Below are 18,824 nucleotides of genomic sequence, written 5' to 3' on the forward strand. Positions count from 1 at the left end.
AACCTAACTGACTGCCACTAATGAAGTAAGTAACATGTAGAGCAGGAAGCAGAAAGCAAAGCTGTATTCCAGCTTCTGCAATTCATGACTCCTCCTATTGAATGACTTCAGTAGGTAGGGTGGTTTCTGTTCTTTAAGGGTTGGGACTGGTTTTTAATCTATTTCCCTCTTTCTTTGGCTATCAGCAGATTTACACGTAAGCAATCAATGTTATATATTACTGACAACTCTGTTACACACATGGAATTTAGGAAGCAGAGTAACTAAAGGTATCTCACATTAGAGACCCACCGTGTGTCTTTTTTTAAATGTGCCACTCAACTGTAATTTGAGGCACTGAGACAGGCAAAAGAAACTTAGAACAAAAAGTCATTCTGGTGGCAGAATGATTTTTCTCTAAGAACTTGAAAATAATTCTGAGAACTCCATCTCTGTGGATTATTTTTGCACAAAATTATCCAAGGAGTCATTCTCTAAACTAAATGCAGAGGAGGTCTGTGAAAGTGCTCATATGCGAGAGAGATGGAGTTCAGAGCCCACAAATCTCATCCAGGCACTGACTTGCTGGGTGTTTTGGGTATGTAGCTTCATTCCCTCTATGTCCCCAACTACAAAACAGATGAAGAACCATTTATTTTTGTGAAGCTCATTTATTTACAAATCAGTTCACTGGGTAAATACATGAGGACAAACTTCAGTTTCTTGGAGTTAATGATGAGGCAAAGAAGCAGATAAACTCTGTGTTATTCAAGTGAGATGTCTGGATGCTGTTTGTCTATATCTGGCCCCAATTATTTCCACTGCAAGAAGAAAAACAAACCATAACCACTCAAATATGAGAGAGATACATCCCAGAAATGCCTTTTTTGCATAGTGTATCCTTCACAGTGCTTCTAAACATAAGGTCGAGGTCTCCTTCTTCTCCATACACAACAGTTAAGGGGGTGTGAGTCTGTATTTCATTATTTACTTTTAAGTGATCAGTCTCTTCAGCCGGCTTTCTGATTCTGCGTAGCTCAACAAAGCTGTGCTACACAAGCTCCTGCAGCAGACAGCCTTTAGGAAATCTCCTCAAAGTCTTTTCCTCTTTGAATGCAGCCACAAGGGGAAGATGCAGGATGTCCACTCATATGAAAATCAGCTCGTCTTAACCAGTGACCTTCTATTACTTTTGTGCTTCCATTTCTCAAATTTGTCACTTTATTCTCAGTAAAGTTCACTAAGGCGGCTCTTGTTATTCCTTGCATTCCCCCTTCATGTCAAATCTTTGACACTTTGTCCAACTATTCTCATAAAAGCACAGCCCTACCAACGTTACGTATTACTTGGAACAAGTAATGGTATAGTGCCGATTTGGCTCTTTCTCCTCACTACTTTTTAAAATATTGTTACAACAGAAACTTAGTGCACCCAATCAACCACCAGCTATGCAGCCTCAGCACTCACTCAGTGTGAAGTACGCATTCATATACAAGTTAAAGCATGGAGAGCTCAACACCACTGAAAACAAATCTGTAACAGCCCTAGCAAAATATCTGCTGCACTTACCCAAGAGCCAATCACCTGATCTTAGAAGAAAATCCTATAGATGCACCTTTACATATACGTAATGCCACTAGTTGTGAATAAATTAACACTTGTTCTTTTACACATGAATGGGGAAAAGAAAGAAAATTTTAAGTTTCCTCTTGAACTGAAAACCAGTAAGCCCAGCTCACATGGAAATAAAGCACTGTGCTATCCATGTCGACATAACAACCCGTAAAACAGTTTTAAAGCCCTCTGAAATCAGTTTCAGGAAAGGACTCCTTTACTAAATCAACACCCAAAAAGTTTTGTGTTATTAATCAGGATGTTGAACTCAGACTTGTTGGACTCACCTCTTTGTCATACGTCAAGGGGACTTTGTTCACCAACAGTGGTACTTATACCACTGAGAAATTCATAAATCTTAACGACCGTTACTGTTTACGCTGTGGTTTCTACTGACATCACACTGTCAGGTAAATCCTTCAAGGCGACTCTGAGTTTCAGGTACACTGTCACCAACAGATATGAGACCCCCAAAGTTCAGCTACTGCCCATCCCACTTCACTGCATATTGTTCTGTCCACTGCTTTTCTCATGTGGGTACACTTCTCGCACTGAAATTCAGTTACCTCCACCAAAAATGCTTTACACAAACCAGTGGAGGATGCCGGCACTGCCTCTTCAGCACTCTGACTGTGTCCCACAGTGCTCAGGACTGTAGGGGTTGTACCTCCTGAACGAATGCTGATGCTTTGGGGAGATCCCACAGTCCACCAGCAATGAAAAAACCCTCAAGATTGGCCAAGTATTCAAGTTGAAAAAAATATACAAAAACTTGATTTTATTACAGTACAAGATTACTATGATTTACAGGTAACAGAATGGCACTTTTACACTTTAGTTTACCCCCAAAACTTTCTGATAAAGTAACAGCTAAAAACATTTCAGCATGGTTTTCAAGATTAAGATCGAATTCTTATGCAAGCCTTGATATCCTGATCTGCGGTCACATGTAAATGTATTTCCTCTTCTAATCTTCTCTCTACCCACAGGGATTTCACAATCTTGGGAAATCCCATTCTCATAACAATTCTTACGAATCAAGCCACTTCTCCAGAAAAATTCCTCTCTAAGTGCTAGCTTGAGAGCATTGGTCCCTTTCAGGGAAGACGAAATCACAACCTGGCTTTTGCAATGCCGTATGTTTAACTATGAAAAAGAAAAAAAAAAGCTGTCTAAACATTACCAAGGGAAAAACCCTGACTGGTTGGAGGAAATGTAAGACTCGTTATATATTCTACACTGAGGATTGTAGTTCCTGTAAATTGATAAGCCCTTTCTAAGTAGACAAGTCAGTTAACTAAGCCTCCATTAGAAAATAATGAGGCAAAAGCACACCGTTTATACTTGGGGAAAAAAAAAAAAAATCTTTAGTAATATTTTTCACATTTCTGTCATCAGGGTGACTTCTGAAAACATGCTCCTTTGCAAAATAATTCTTTAAAAATATACAGTCAATGCTGAACGTACGTGCTTGAGACCTGTTTGTAGCAACCGCGCAACAGCGGGTTATAAGGCAGGTACCACTTCTGCTGTGAAGACAGCAATCATAGCCCAGTTCTTTTTAAATTTTAAGAAATGTACAACATCCCACACTTTATTACTACCACAACGCTTTATCACACTGACGAGGCGTCTCCCACAAAGCCCTATTAAATAAAGAGCAGGCTTTGTCGCTGCCATGACGAGGTCCCCGGCGGGACCCGCGCCCCAAGGCCTTCCCCTGCCCTCTGTCCCCTCACACCCCGCCCGCACGACACTCTGCCCCTCGCCCGAGGCGCTCCGGCAGCTCGCCCGACGGCGCTCCCGCGTTGCTAGGACACCGAGCCCGCTCCCTAGCAACGGCGCCCCGCCGCGCGGCGCTTTACGGCAGCGGGGGCGCTTCCCCCGTCCCCCTCCCGCGGCGGGAGCCGGCGGCGGCGGTGGCGCCGTCATGTCCTGGCCGGGGCGGTCCGAGGAGGCGGACCGGACGCTGTTCGTGGGGAACCTGGAGAGCCGCGTGCGGGAGGAGATCCTCTACGAGCTCTTCCTGCAGGTGGAGGGCGGGCCCCCAAGGGCGGGACGTGGGCCGCAGGGCGGAGGCCTCGGCGGGCCCCAGCCGGGCGCGGCGGCCGTCGTGTTGTCCCCGGGGCCGGGCAGGGCCGAGGCGAGGTGCCGGGCTGCGGCTCGGGAGCGGCTACGGCAGCCTCCGCCGCAGGAGCGAAGCGCTGTAGGCGGCCGGAAAGCGCGAAGCCGCCGGTTGTGCGGGGCCGGCGCCAGCCGGCGGGGGCTGCCGGCTGCAGGGCACCGCGCGGGGCGGTCGGCGGGGACAGGAGCCCTTCTCGCGTTCCGCCTGTTGGCGACCGCCGCTGCGGCTCCGTGACCCCCGGCGCGCTGCGGTTGGGACCGGCCCCGGCCCTGGCCCTGGTCCTGGTCTCGGCCGTCTCCCTGGGCTTTGTCTCCTCCCGGCTGTGGAAGTGCTGGGGCCACAGATGGGCCCCATGTTAGTGAGGAAGTTAAGTGATTTTAAGATGTTCTGAACATCCGCATGGAAAAATCTTTTTTACACCTTTTTTTTTTTATCTATTCTGAGCAATAAATGTTTTGATCAATGATTCGATTAAGAATAATCACTGCAAAACCTGAAAATTTGTTGTGCAAGGCTGAAACTATTAACAGAATGTGAGAGGCAATAGGAACGATCTGCAGGTGGGGCTCTGGACTTCCACATAAATGACCTTTGTATCAAAATGTTTTAATGCTTGAAAAGATACTAAAAATTCCATCGGTGGGATTTTCAGGGAGGTGGTGGGAACATACTAAGTAGCTGGACCTGTTTCAAACCTGTGGAAATAGGGTATGCCAAGGAGGAAAGCAAATAGCAAAGACAGAAAATGTTAGGATACTAACTTGGCTTCAGTTTTGATCCCACATTGACACCATCTCTGGCTACGCCAGGCTTGTTAACAAGGATATGGAGCAGAGGGAACATTATATCGCTAATGCAAGCATCAAATTTTAAGATGGATTGACAATAGTTGCTGATGAGGGACTTTTCCTAAATTTGTTTATGGTCTGTTTGTTTCGTGGTTTTGTTTGTTTTGTTGATTGGTTTATTTTTTCCTCCTGGCATGATCCAGTCACCCTCTGTCAAGCTAAGAGGCCCCAGACGCTGACTGGACAATTCAGCCAACAGCTTGGTGATAAACTTGCTTCTTTCAGTCTCCTAATTGCCCCCAGTCTCAGAATGAACCTTGCTTCCTTCTGGTATGTTTGCAAAATAAAGAGTGCAAAAAAAGAGGTGGGCAGAATCGTCTGTTCTCTTGCTACTTTATTTGCTAATCAGAACTATTTCTACTCACCAGTTTTATTCCACTGATTAATCTGATATTTGTCGTGCTAACTAGGCAAGACCTCAGCATGCTACCCCATTCACATTGAAAGGCCTTTTTGATTGGTATATTATAGCCCTTTGGGTTTTTAGCTGTTCCCATCTCTTCCTAACTTTCAGGTTTTAACTTTTCCCTAAAATTAGCTAAGAAAAAGTTGTTTCTTCATTTTTTTTCCCTTATTTTCTATGCAGTACTCCTCTCTGTTTCCAATATTAAACAGTAGTCTGCTGTTTAACTGTATATGTTAGATTAAGAAAGCTTGTCTTACCAGAGGACTGAGTAATACCATACAATCTCTGGTACAAAAGTGATAAAAATAAATGGATGCTCTCAGAGTGCAGTTTTGCATGACTCTTCTGCATAATCTGCAGCAGTCATTCCACTGCTGACTTTTGTCTGGATCTTTAGGTCATCCCAATAACACCTACTTAATCTCTTTTTTGTCCCTTCATCTTGTTCTCACTCTGTTTTCTCTGTCTTTAGCTGCAACAACATATGCTTCTCATTGCATTATTGTCCTTTCTTGGAAACTATATAGTTCAATATTCCCAGTGTGGCATAGTCCTAAAGATGCACTCATGACCTGTAGCTTTCCCCCCCATCAATTTATGAGCAAGTATCTATTATTCTAAACTATTAATATTTTTATTTATGAACAGGAAGACTACATATTTAAAAGACTGATCTGCAAAGGACGAGTTTGTTGCATCTAGTTCTTGAAGAACCAGATCCTCCTTGTTAGGCAAATAATAATAATCAGAAGACTGGATATATGTAATTTTCTTAAAAGCTGCAGTGTAGTGCAGAACAACAACAAAAAATGCCTTAAGGAGCTAACTCAAGAGAAATAAACATGTTCAGAATCTTACTGAATCCCTTCTTTAAAAACAGACAAACCAAAACAACAACAACAAAAAATACCCCCCCCCCAAAAAAAAAAAAAAACAAACAAAAAAAAACCTCATACTTCAAGATATTTGGAAAGACGAGATCAACATTTTGAAGATTGCCTGCACAGGACAACCTAGGTAGTATCCATTGCTGTATAGCCTGATCACCCTCTGCACCAATAATAAAAAATAGTACATTATTTTCGATCCTTTGTTTTTGTCTGTATGACTTCCCTACTTTCACCGGGGGTGGGGGTGTTTCCTTTTGCAGCAAAAGCATGTTATTTAAGGTAAGTAGTTCATACACAGCTGGCAAAAGCATACAGCGATCAGACATTATTATCGCAGATGACAATCCTTAATATCTTTGGTCCAACAACATGGAGGGTATAATAAGGGAGATGGCTCCACATCATCACTCTAAATGCTCACAGCAGACAGCAGATTTGTTGCTTGGCAGTAATCATTGAAAATGCAGAATAATAAAGGAAATTACTTTCTTTGGCTTATTTTCTTCCTCTGAGCATATGCTGTGTGTTTATTTTGAATGTTCAACGGTTTATGCAGTTTAATTGCTGTAAAGCTGTTACGAGTAAACTTGTGTTTGCCTGAAGCTATAGATGACTTTTGAGTGACTTTTACTGAAAAGTACATATTGTATCACTAGTAGTAGTGGAAGACAGTTCTACTGATGAGTGCTGGTTTTTAGTTCAGAAGAATGAATTCTCCCTCTACTACAGTAATTTAGAATTCGGTAATTTTTTTTTACTGATGAATTTTTTTGTAACTTATGTTCACTTCATTGCTCATCTGGATATTATATCCTTCTAAAGTTAAGTTGTTGCATCCTTAACACTCCTGAGCTGTGGCAGGAGATTGCTGTTGGCCATTTCTTTTTCCTCTGCTAAATCAGCTGTACAGGCGCATGGTTTGTTTTGATGAGAAGCTGTTAGTTCGGTGACTAATACACTGATTCAGTCTTGTGTCGAGAAGATTAATCATCTTTGATATCTATTATGAAAATGACAATTTATTTGAAAGTGGAGTCAGTATTTATGGAATATCACTGCTTTAATTTGGTTCTAGAAGTACTATGCAAGGATTAAAATGGTATGTGTAGGCAGAGATGGAACTTTTCAATAAAGATATTTCAGCCAAAGGGTGTGGTTTTGGGTTTTGTTTTGTTGGTGGGGTTTTGGTGGTTTGGTTTGGTTTTTTTTGGGGGGGTGGGAGGGAGCAGAAACAGTATGTTGTCTCTGATGAGATGATAGGGTCTCTTGATTCCTTTCTGTGCAGTTGTGATGAGAGTTAGGCAGTACAGAAAACTTGGTTTTTTTGGTGGTTCCAGAAGCACTACTTTCTATTGAGGTTTGCTTTCCTACAGTGCTGATGCTGCCCATTTTATGAATTTAAGCAAGAGTAAAATAGAAGCATATTAATGGAGTAGGTCACTTTTACATAGCAGATACTATCAATTTGCTTAGTTATAATTAGTTACAATTGTACTAGCAGCTGTACATGCATAAGATAACTTTTGCTATGGAGTCAGTAAATCAGTCTTCCCTGTTGCAGCTATCACTATATTTTAAAAATAATCAAAACCTCTGGTTATTAAAGACTAAACATCACCCATGGAGTGATGCTTGGTTCTTTTCTAACATTTGTGGAGCTGGTTTTTGTTTGTAGAAGTCTCAGAATTTGAGCTTGGAGAATGTGGAGACATTTTCAAAATTTAGTAGAGATTCTTACACTGAGAAATTTGCACAATTTCCGACTGTGGCAAAATATACATCATTATGAAATATATACTCAGAATGAAGAGTCAATCTCTTAATTTCTGTGAGAAAATAATACAAATTTCTTTCAGGCTGGACCATTAACCAAAGTGACGATTTGTAAGGACAAAGAAGGAAAACCTAAGTCTTTTGGATTTGTCTGCTTTAAACACAAAGAATCGGTGCCTTATGCAATAGCTTTGCTGAATGGAATCCGTTTGTATGGAAGACCAATTAAAGTGCAGTATCGGTTTGGTATGTTTAGTAGTCTCAACGATTAACGCTCTAATTTTTTTTAATTACTATTTTTGAGTCGTACGGTCTTTTACAAAGATGACAATTTATAGTGAACGAATTACAGTCCATTCTTTCTAAGAAACAAAAACTCCTCGTGGCTTTTGCATAGCGAAGGATTCAGTCTTTGTTGTTTACTAAGAGAATACAGTAAGTTAGTTCAGAACAGCATAACTTGCAAACTGGCTCAGACCACACTGTACGGAAAACAGCAGCACAGGTTCTTATGTCAGATTACATTTAGGAATCGGGGTTTGAGTTGCAGTCTGGCAGGAAACGTTGATTCAGTAAGTGCAGTAATTGTCACGCTCTTTGATAGTTTTTATACTAAAGCCACGGAGTTACCAGAGCTTTGCTTTTAAGTGTATGGGATTGCAGTTCAACAAATATAGTCAAATGAGAGTCACATTCTTCATTTTATGTTTATGAAAATAAACCTAGAAAGCTAGTGATCAGGCAGCGTTTACAACCCCAGCATTAAGGACTCATATTCCCACTATGCACTGTACCAGTCTGTCCTTCAAAGGCTGTACAGAGCAGTTAAATAGAATGGCTGAGGTTCCTAAAATCAGAAGCATCGCCTGTGTCTGTAACTGAATGGGAATTACTATGTTCTTGATTACTTCGGCCCTGATTTATGCTTCCGTAAGTGAATAAATAATATGTGAATGTTTTCAAGCAGTAAAATGATGCTATAGATTATCTGCCATAAAATGGCACCTTACCTTTATATACTAGCTTAGAAATACTAGCACACTACAGATGACACAGAACAGTTTCTGTGTTAATTGAGTAGTTGTAACTGAATAGTCATTATGCTTTTCTCTTATTTACAGGGAGTTCTCACTCATCAGAACTAAACAGTCCTACACATGGTTTTGAGAACTATATTGACTTTTATTCACCTTCGTATAGGTAACAAAGATCACCTGTGAATGAATTGTATGATTATAATTAAAAAAAAATCTTATTAAGAAAATTAGTAGATGTGGTAGAGCCATCTCTGGGCATTTATTAAAACAGCTGTTGCATGCTTTAATTGCATCCTTACTAACGACTTGCAGCAAGCTCTAGTTAATTTTAACATTTCATTGTTTAGCTTGCAAGAGGTTCAGTTAGCTTGAATTTTCCATTTTTTTATTTGTTTCTGCAAGATACAGGACCATGAGAAAATATTGAAATATGGTGTTTGTACTAGCAATGTTTGCAGATGTTGGTGGGGGGGGGGAAATCTGGCAAGGAGATAATCTTTTTAAACCCCACTGAGTTTATATCTGTATTCTTTGTGTGCGTATGTACAAGCAGCTGTCACACACATATGAATGCACAGGTATAAACCTGTTATAATGGAAGTCTGAACACCCTAGATTCAGTATTTTTCAATGTTTCAACACTTTTATTTACAAATGTGACAGAACTCTCTGTGGAAGCTAAACTCCCACGGTGAAATCCAGAACTCTCTTGCATCTGCACTTAAGTACATGTGAGGATTACTCATTAATTGAACCTTTGAGTGTATTTCCTTGTTTTATCATTTTTTTTTTTTTCTCAGAAGTCCAGTTGTTAATGTCTTCTCTTCTTAGACATACTCATTATAGCCCAAGAGTTAGGTTTCAGCACTCTGGTAAGCAGTATTTAGTGGATGTCTAGTCTTTGTACGTTTCCTTGTTTTTCCTAGGTGTCAAGAGCCTTATGGAAATCCTCCATGTCCTGTTACTCCTTTTCCAATGAGCAATAGTTTACCTCATGAATACTCAGCCTTTCAAAAGATGGTGAGTTTGTGTTAAAAGTTAAAAATTTGGGACCTCTTATGAAGTTGAAGGTGTTCTGTATTTCTGCAAACAACAGTGCTTTTTTAATTTCTCAAAATGGGGTTTAGGCTGGTAACTTTGACTGTATTAGATTTGTTTATTTTAGCACTTAACAGTACTATAATAACAGGAGATCTACCAAATCAAACTATTTTCTTACTGCAGGAACGTCTTAAAGGTGGGGAGGCTTAGGGAGACCGGAAATGTCAGTGTGTACATGGAGCTCTTTCCTGTACTGTGTTCCAAATCAAATTCCCTTGGTGAGACAAGCTAACCTAGTAAAATTACAATCGTGCAAGCAATAGCTTCTTCATATACACCTAATTCAGTCAGGGAACCTCTTAGCTCTTCTATTCAATTCAGAAACGTCCAGCAGAAGTTTGCAATGTCCTAAAACCAAACCTAAAACTCCCCCAACAAATCAGCACTGCCCAAGTTAGGGCAACAACAGTTTGAGGGTTTCTGACCTGAAGTTTTTCCTGCCCCTGCAGCTCTCGCATTCATGACTGAGTTCACAGCAGTAGATAGTGAGAACCTGTGTTCCACTTCCCTTCTGACTCTGGCGCACCATTCTTGTCCTCATTTGTTTTGCCTGAGATATTTCACAAGGCAAGGGAACTGGTCTCTTCAGATAGCAACCTGTGGGCCAAACCCTAGTCACCAAACACATCACGAGTCTTCTAAATCGGATGAGTATGGACTCATCAGTAGGGCTGAAGAAACCCAGCATGTAATGTGAGGTACCAACTGTGGACAGTACTGCTGCCACCCAGTCTGACTGGGGAATGGCCAGCCCTTTATAACTGTAGAAGGGGTGACATCTGGCTAGATTACTCTTGCTAGCTACAATCTGAGCAGGAAAATGGAGAGGGTCTGTTCCCTGTTGCACAGATGTGGTGGTGGTGGCCTGCCTCCACTCTTCCCAGGCTGTGCCCTCAGAAGAGCTGGTGCTCGCACAAACTTTCCTGTCCCTTCCTCTGTGGTTGGAAGGCTTTGGGAGCATACCATCTCCCCCGCTGTGCACACCGATGAACCCACTTCTCAGTAACAATGCAGTATGCAAACAATGAAAGACTGAACTCAGCAGACCAGCACACACAACCAACTTCATCCCGTTTTCTGCTTCCTAGAAGGGATGATAATTGCAGCATGTCTCCAATGATGGTTTGGTGCAGCTTCAGCTGGAAGCAATCTAGTCATGTGCACACCTTCACAAATCTGCCTTACCTTTATTTGGGTGAGCCAGGCAGGTATCTCACTTGGAGTCTGTCTGCACATGTAACATACTCAGACATGCTCCCCATCGTTTTTCCGATTACTGTCAGTCAGTAGAAAGCTGCTCTTTTCTGACCTTTGTAATTCTATTTCTGTACTTTCTGTCCATTTTGTATAAGAGACTCTTGGGATACTTTAGGGACTGTAGCAATAAGCTGGGCACTCACTGTGTTGTTCCAAGGGCTTTGGTCTACAGAATCACTATACCTTGTTGGAATGCCTTGTTCCACATTAACTTTAAAATTAGTTAAACGAGGTTAAAAAAAATGCAGATGTGCATGTCTTTACATTAACAATAGGCACTGCAGTTACAAATGTTTATAAAATACATAGAAGAAATGAAAGGAATGCCATGTTTGGCTACCTTACACAAAGACTAACTGGCAGTTTAATCTTAAATCAGATTATGTCTCTGCCATGAAAGATTGTCTACTTTTTCTGACTATACTAGTTGATATAATAAAATATATAAGCTTTATTCTCAAGTGTTCTGTTATGTTATTTTATAACTTATCAGTATTTTCATTGTAGAAGCTGTAATGCATGCAAAATTAAACTCTTCAGAACTTCCTCTTTACAGTGTTAACAACTCACGTTTCTGTTCCTCTAGATGAACCATTTTTTAGCACATCAGTACACAGTACAGAGTCCAATGGGTCAGCAACTTCCTTACTATCAGATGACTCCACCACTGCCTTCAGATTTTTCCTTTTCTCCCTGTCAGAATCAAGCTGGAAATTTTAAGTCTGCACAGAGTTCTTTTGGATTGGCCCTGCCACATTCAAGTGACTGTGAAGAGCACCAGGTGGATGAAAGGACCTCTAAAAGAAAGAGAGAACAGCAAAGTTGTGACAGTGACACTAGTATCGAGGATGACAAAATGAGGCAAAGAGACCATGACCAAAAATACAAGAAGTGCAAAGCCAAGAAAAAGATGCATTAATACTGTGTAACTGGATTTATCTTTTTTTATTATATTTGCTATTTTTATTTGAAAGAAAGTCAATCTTTCATCTTTGCACTTTATTAAAAAAGGAATGTTCAAGATTCATATTATTTTTGAAATGTGTTATGGCATAAAGTATACTGATACTTTATTTAATCTCAACCTATTTAAAGAGGAAAGTACTATTTAAGGTATAGGAAACATTATTTAGGAAGATAAAGTTTTGCTAATAAAGGAAAAAAATTAGTTGGTCCTGTCCGTCCCCTGTGTCGTGTTCCCCCTCCCCCCCCCCCCGCCCAATCACGGACGTTTATTATTTCATTAATATAGAAACTTTATGAAAATACATAATTTCAGCCACTTAAGAAGCATATGTATCACTTCCATCACTTATGGAATGTATTTCTGTGAATGGTGTAAGAATTTTCTGAAGCCATTGAAGAAGTGAGCGGGCTAGAAATTCTCAGTGTCACATCAGAGATGTGCTTGTCACTTAAGTATCAACACCTATAACTTTTTTCTGACTTAGCTCTGTTGTTACTTTCGGTTAGAATCACCTTGTATGGTTATTAGAACTGTTTTTTCCAGTAGTAAATTTGAGGTAAAATATGGGCATTTGCACTAACTACAAGGCTCACATATGTATCAATACTCAAATGAATGTATGTACGTTATGGATGCAGTATGTATTGACTTGAGCTACATGCATATATATGCATCTTTCTATAAAGTTACTCTCTAGTGTTTTATTTGCTTATTTGAGAATCTACATGTTCATTGTAACAAATGGATGAAAAATTTAATGAGTATCTGATCTAATTGATAGCACAAAAGCATGAGTCAGTGGAGTTAGTACTACCTCTTAAAAGAAAAGTTTTTCCCTTGTTTAGCAGAGGAAGAAGAAACCATCTCATTTTGTGATGAATTGAAATAGTCAAATAACCTTTTTACAAATAACCTTTCACAACTGCCACCAACAACCTGTAGACAGATACAGAGGTATTGTCTTATGCAGTACAGTTGAAACACTTTAAAGATCCTATTACATGCGAAAGCAAAACACTTAGTTTTCAGCTATTTAATATTGCTTAAAATTGAGTCTTCTGTTCAGACTACGTGTAGTCTTCACATAGAACCAGCCAGTAAAAAAGGATTTTGGTTTTATTAAACTCAGTTTTCTTGGTTATAACATTGGATTGCTTGAAAGGAATAGTTTTCACCCTTACACCAGTATTGAGAAAGAATATCCAAGTTTACTGGTTTAAAGGTGATATGTTTTACAAGCCCAAATAAGTTTCAGAAGCGGAAGAACGTTTAGCTTGCAATGATTTCTCTTTTGTCTGATAAGATAAATCACATCTAATATAATCACTTTCTCAAGACACTGCTTTTAACTTCCCAAAGGGATTAATTCTTGAGCTTAAGAGACATTCCTATAACGCCACAGTACGGCACCCATGAAACGTCATTAGCAACTGCATTCAACCTTCTCTAGAAAGAATTCACGTAACAAAGGTTTGTGCCTTAAATAAGATTTATGCCTTATGTTTTATAGAAACTTGCTGAGTCTGTCCAGTCTCTTTACATTTTTCTTGCTACCCTTCCACACAAACACTTGCCCCTTTATCTTTCTGGTTATTTTATTTTCCCCACCAGTAACTTTAGGACTAAACTACGTAGATGTAATCCAACTTCTGTTGGAAGATACTGCTGAAATTATACCAGTAAGTCACCGATCACAAAAGTTGCCACAATGATGGAAAAAGTTAACAAGTGAAATACACTGGATTTCTTTTAACCTGTTCCTTATGTTAAAGAAATTGAAATATAATCACGTAGAGGAAGAATATGTTAATATTAGCTTAAGTTAGAAGTGAAGTTCATCAGACAAAAGAGAAAGCAGATGGATGCCTAAACCAGAGTTAGCCTACAGAAAAAAGTATCTTAGTCAGGTCTATGCTAATGTGTCCTTATCAGACTTCCCCAGTGGATAGATAAGATAATCTGTTCTATGCAATTATACTCTACAAAAGGAATGTCAGGGAGGATCATACTCCATATGGCTGCAATATCAATACAGTTCTTCTACAGAAATAATTTTTCTTACCCTCTTTCTTCCCAGTCTTTTTTTCCTGAAAGAGGTATGGATTTTAACACCTCTCAATATCCGCTTACCTAAAACTCATCAGTGTGTTAAAAGAAGAAAAGCTGGGCATGTGGGAATATGCTAAAATTACTTTAGCCATAACTAATTTTCTTGTCTAAATCTGTTAACTTAAGGTGCCACTTTAGTCAGGGCCCTGTTAATATTTTAATTTCATTGTCACCATGTTTAGGAATTAAAGATACTGGAAATAAAAAAAAGTTTGAGTTTGGCCTCAACCAAATATTTCTTTAACCCCCTATCTGTTTTAGTCACTCTTTAAAATTATTTATGAATATGAAATGAATGTTTTCTATGTTAGTTCTTATTCTAAAGTATTGTTATTTTGTCCTGGTCTTTCACTTCCCACACTACTAGCTGGCTGCAAGACTTTGTTTTCCCTGCTGTCACATAGGTCTTGCGTTTAGACTTGTTTCTCTGTATTTTATTATATAGAATGCAGTGCATAGTTATTTCTGTTACAATCTCGTGAACTCTGGACAAATCAGTATCACTGCAGTCAGTGATGTCTTCTCATTTAAGCTGGCTATGTGCCAGGTCAACAGGAGTCAAAGGGGAGGTGCCATATTAATTATCGAGTAAAATCAAGATACAGATTTTTATTAACTTTTGGAAAAACTTTATGTTCAGGAAAAAAACAAAGCAGTGGAAATTACTATTATAGTTTCCTTCCTACCTACCTTTACATTTAAATACTAGTGAGCAAGCTGTACGAAGCCTCCAAAAAGCAAAAGTAGAAAGTATTGAGAAGCAACAAAGGTCAAAACCTGCTTATCTGGTATGCAATCTGCTGGAGTTCCCAGTGCTGCAGCAGCCTTGTTCCAGAGATGAGCCGGCATTTCACCTGCTGGTCCCAGGTGGAGTGAGTAGTTCAGTCGACAGCAAGCACGTGCTTTCCAAGTTTTATCTGAAAGTGTTTTATGTTGGATCTGCTCAGCAACAGTGGCACTGCGGTGCCCTGCTCTACTTGGGAGGCACAGCTGGTGTCACGAAGCGGCTCGCACTGTGCGCCCAACTCTAAGATGAAAGCACTGGTTTTGTAATTTTCTGATGCACTAATGAACTTCTGGTAGCATACATCGAGCTAAGAGCTAGTCAAAAAAAAAAAAAGTTTTTAAATATGTTTAGTCACAAGATACGATGCACACACACCACTGATGTCAAAATAATATGATTAAAAAGTTACATAAGTGCTTTGTATAAAATTGTAATAGAACTTTGATTGAATTTTTAGCTGAATTCCTGAAATTAAAAGTTAATTGGGCCTTTTGCACCTGGATTAGATGTGAAAACAATTAAACTTCATTGTCTCCTTGCACATCCACCAGGACTAGATGTAGAAACAATTAACCAAAACTTAGATCAAAGAAATTGAATTGTTGAAAGATTACCATATCAAAAGCTTACTGAAAGTGAATAAGGCCCAGGGACGGAGTACACTCCTGGTCTCTGATCAAAGTATAGGATGACATGACGTATAGTCTTGGGATTGGATTCTAGATAAGAATGTGTCTGAGAGATTATAATACTAAAATGTACACCCTCTTGTAAATAATGAGCAAGCTAATTAAGGGCATCTCCCAAAATGTTTAAAACATTAACTTGAACGTATATGTATGATGAGGGATGGCAAAGGAACAATACAGCTCACCAATCAGATGTATCTTATCACTATAAATATTGGACTGTCAGAAACGTGTGGTGCACTGGCTGTTGTGAAATGCCAGGCACCCGATTCTGCAGAATTGAAATAAAGACAAATATCTCGACTCAAGTGTGCTGATTGGTTTGTTGTTTTGTTTTGTTTTTTTTTTTTTTTTTTTTTGCACAGTGGATGAAGAACCCTTATTTGGAATCATAGAATTGTCTAGGTTGGAAGGGACCTTTAAGATCATCAAGTCCAACCATCAACCTAACACTGCCAAAACCACCACTAAACCATGTCCCTAAGCACCATATCTACCTGTCTATTTAAAAGACAGGTAGACATCCCTCCAGGGATGGTGACTCCACCACTTCCCTGGGCAGCATGTTCCAATGCTTAACAACCCTTTCTGTGAAGAAGTTTTTCCTAATATCCATCCTAAACCTCCCCTGGCACAATGTGAGGCCATTTCCTCTTGTCCTATCACTTGTTACTATTGAGAAGAGACCCACCCCCACCTCTCTACAACCTCCTTTCAGGTAGTTGTAGAGAGTGATAAGGTCTCCCTTCAGCCTCCTTTTCTCCAGGCTAAACAACCCCAGTTCCCTCAGTCGTTCCCCATAAGACTTGGATGCCATTGGCCTTCTGGCCACCCGGGCACACTGCTGGCTCATATTAAGCCAGCTGTCGACCAACTCCCCAGGTCCTTTTCCACCAGGCATCTTTCCAGCCACTCTTCCCCAAGCCTGTAGCGCTGCATGGGCTTGTTGTGACCCAAGTGCAGGACCCACCACCACCACCACATGCTATTCCGCTATTCCCTCTGCTCCCCACTGACACAAGACACATCGGGCCCGTCATTACACGACACCAGGGGCACCAGAGCGACAAGCCCACCCTCCTCGGCGGCTGCAGGCGGCGTTTTGGTCCATAAAGTCCCATTTCACCACAAACCCTGCCGCCCTCCCCTCGGCCCGCTGGGGCTGGGGCAGCGCGACGGGCCTGGCGGCATCCCAGCGGCCAGGAAGGCTGAGGCGGCGGCGCCGCCCTCTCCGCAACTCCGGGTGGCGCCAGCGGCCCGGACGGGCACTTCGGAGCCATGGCCGCCTCCGGCGGGAAGCAGGGAGGCTTCTACCAGCGCCCGAGTCCCACCGGCGAAAAGGTGAGACGGCGAGCGGGGAGGAGGCGTTATGGATGGGGCTGAGGGCCTCCCTGCTGCCCCGGGCGGGAGCCGGTGGCGACCGGGGGGGGCCCGAGCGGCCGCTCGGCCCCCCCCCCCCCCCCCGGTCACCACCGGCTCCCACCCGGGGCAGCCGCGGGTGGCTGCTTTAAACCTGGTGGGATTTCATGTAGGATTCGTGCTGGGTTCTGGTTAAAAAAAAAAAAAAAGAAAGAGAAATGCGGCTGGTGGCAACTGGTGTGTGGCGGGGTGTGTACCCTTTGGCTTTCTGAGGCAGGGAGGAATCTTGAGGGCCGGGGTTCCCTTCGGTATTTCTTATTATTCCTAAGGACACAGGAGCTGTGTCACGGGTTTGAGCAGGGAATGTCCGTGCCCCAAAGGCTTCTGCCGTGTTCTTCACTAGTAAAAAAAGCCGTATTTTAAACAAGCTGTGCTGTTTGGGTGGAAAATTCGGAAATTGTAGTGGACCGTGGCCAACGTTGATGCCTGATGGTGTGAAGGGCCAGAGGAGACACGGGCAGATGTGCTCCTTACAGGAGTTTGTTACGTACGTACTTGTTGGGGCTTGTTGTTTTTTTGGCTTTTCACTGAAAGTACAAGAAAAAAAAAATGTTGTGGAAAATGTACAGCATCTCAGGGCACCCGTAGCGTACCTTCTTTGATAGGTGAGTTTTTTACACCACCTGCCGAAAAGAACTGTAACTGCATCTTTGGTTAGAAACTATTTTAAGACGGTAATTACCAAGGGACAGAATTTACTCCCTAGGTGTGCTGAAGTCATTCTTGGGTGTGGATAAGCATTCCTCAAGAAGTGTGGGAGAGTTCGTATTTTTTTACCTCTATTACACTTATCTGCAGTGACTTATGAAGCTGGAAGCGGTGCACTAGCCTCGTATTCTTCTCCTCATTTGTGTGTACAGTACACGTTAGTAGTACTTCATCTCTTAGGGTCTGAAAGGAGTTTGTTGTTATTTAGGTATTAGCAGTTGATAACTTCCAATAGCCACGTTTTCAAATGGGTGGGGGGGAACCCACAGAATTTTAACCGTCAAAGATATAAGGAAGGTTTGCTGGTATTGGACATGGAAGAATAGAATATCTCAAGTTGGAAGGGACACATAAGGATCATCAAGTCCAACTCCCATGCTTTACTGTTGGTGTGATCATACTGTAGAGTATGTGTAAGCAATGTAAAATCAACCTAAGGTGGTGGTTAATATCCTCGTACAGCAAGTTAAAGTGTTTTAGTAGGTCACGAAACTGTAGATCTCTTTCATTCTTCATACCTTGTCTTAGAGTGTATTGGTGGAAGAAGGTTAACAGGCAAAGAAGTGTAAGTATAGACCTTATTATAGCTCAGAATTAAATAGCTCCAAAACCTACTTGTTTATTAAAACAAAAAAAAAACAAACCCAACTTCTTCTTCAGTCCTTCAAGTAACATTGATACTTTTTCCTTTTTTTTTTTTTTTTTAAACAGAAACACAGCCCTGAAGAGAATGTTTTTTTCTTCAGTAAAGTAACATATTCCTGGTTTAGCAGGTGAGTATTTAATAAACTGCTTGTTGATGTTCATTGATGGTCACAGAATTATCAAGCATGCGCTTAAATTCCACACCATCATTCTAGCTTGACCCAGAGCCTAAGCCTGAAATTGCTGTTTGCTGTTTGTACAAAAATCAAAGTTTACAACTTTTAGAGGTTATATTTAAATATTTTGTTTATACATAATAACAGTCATTTTATGCATTATCTAATGACATTATTTAAAACTAATATTTGATAACTAAGCACGATGTTCTTGTCACAATAGGCAATATTTTTAGACAATGGGATATAATCAGGAAAATTAGGCTATCATTTTATTATCTGTCTGTGTAAAGT

At 40.8% G+C, this 18,824-nt stretch overlaps 2 protein-coding genes across 2 annotated transcripts in view; both read left to right on the forward strand.

The window, feature by feature from the left end:
* Nucleotides 1-3,523: 3,523 nt before the first annotated feature.
* RBM11 (RNA binding motif protein 11) lies at nt 3,524-11,951 on the forward strand (the record flags this gene model as incomplete). Its single annotated transcript, XM_082482969.1, has 5 exons — nt 3,524-3,625; nt 7,719-7,881; nt 8,757-8,835; nt 9,599-9,692; nt 11,617-11,951. The coding sequence occupies 5 exons, from the start codon at nt 3,524-3,526 to the stop codon at nt 11,947-11,949; spliced, it is 771 nt and encodes a 256-aa protein (XP_082339095.1). The 3' UTR covers nt 11,950-11,951.
* Nucleotides 11,952-16,860: 4,909 nt separating this feature from the next.
* The window catches only part of LOC309677287 (multidrug resistance-associated protein 1-like), a gene marked incomplete at its 5' end in the record, with an annotated part of 38,700 nt that continues 36,736 nt past the window's right edge, over nt 16,861-18,824 (forward strand). Inside the window, 2 exons of the mRNA XM_082490061.1 lie at nt 16,861-16,923; nt 18,421-18,482. Of these exons, the coding sequence (XP_082346187.1) occupies nt 16,861-16,923; nt 18,421-18,482 (125 nt within the window). The remainder of the gene's footprint in view (nt 16,924-18,420; nt 18,483-18,824) is intronic.

This window comes from Vanellus vanellus (genome assembly GCF_965231255.1).
Source record: "Vanellus vanellus genome assembly, chromosome: 1".
Taxonomy (NCBI): Eukaryota; Metazoa; Chordata; class Aves; order Charadriiformes; family Charadriidae; genus Vanellus; species Vanellus vanellus.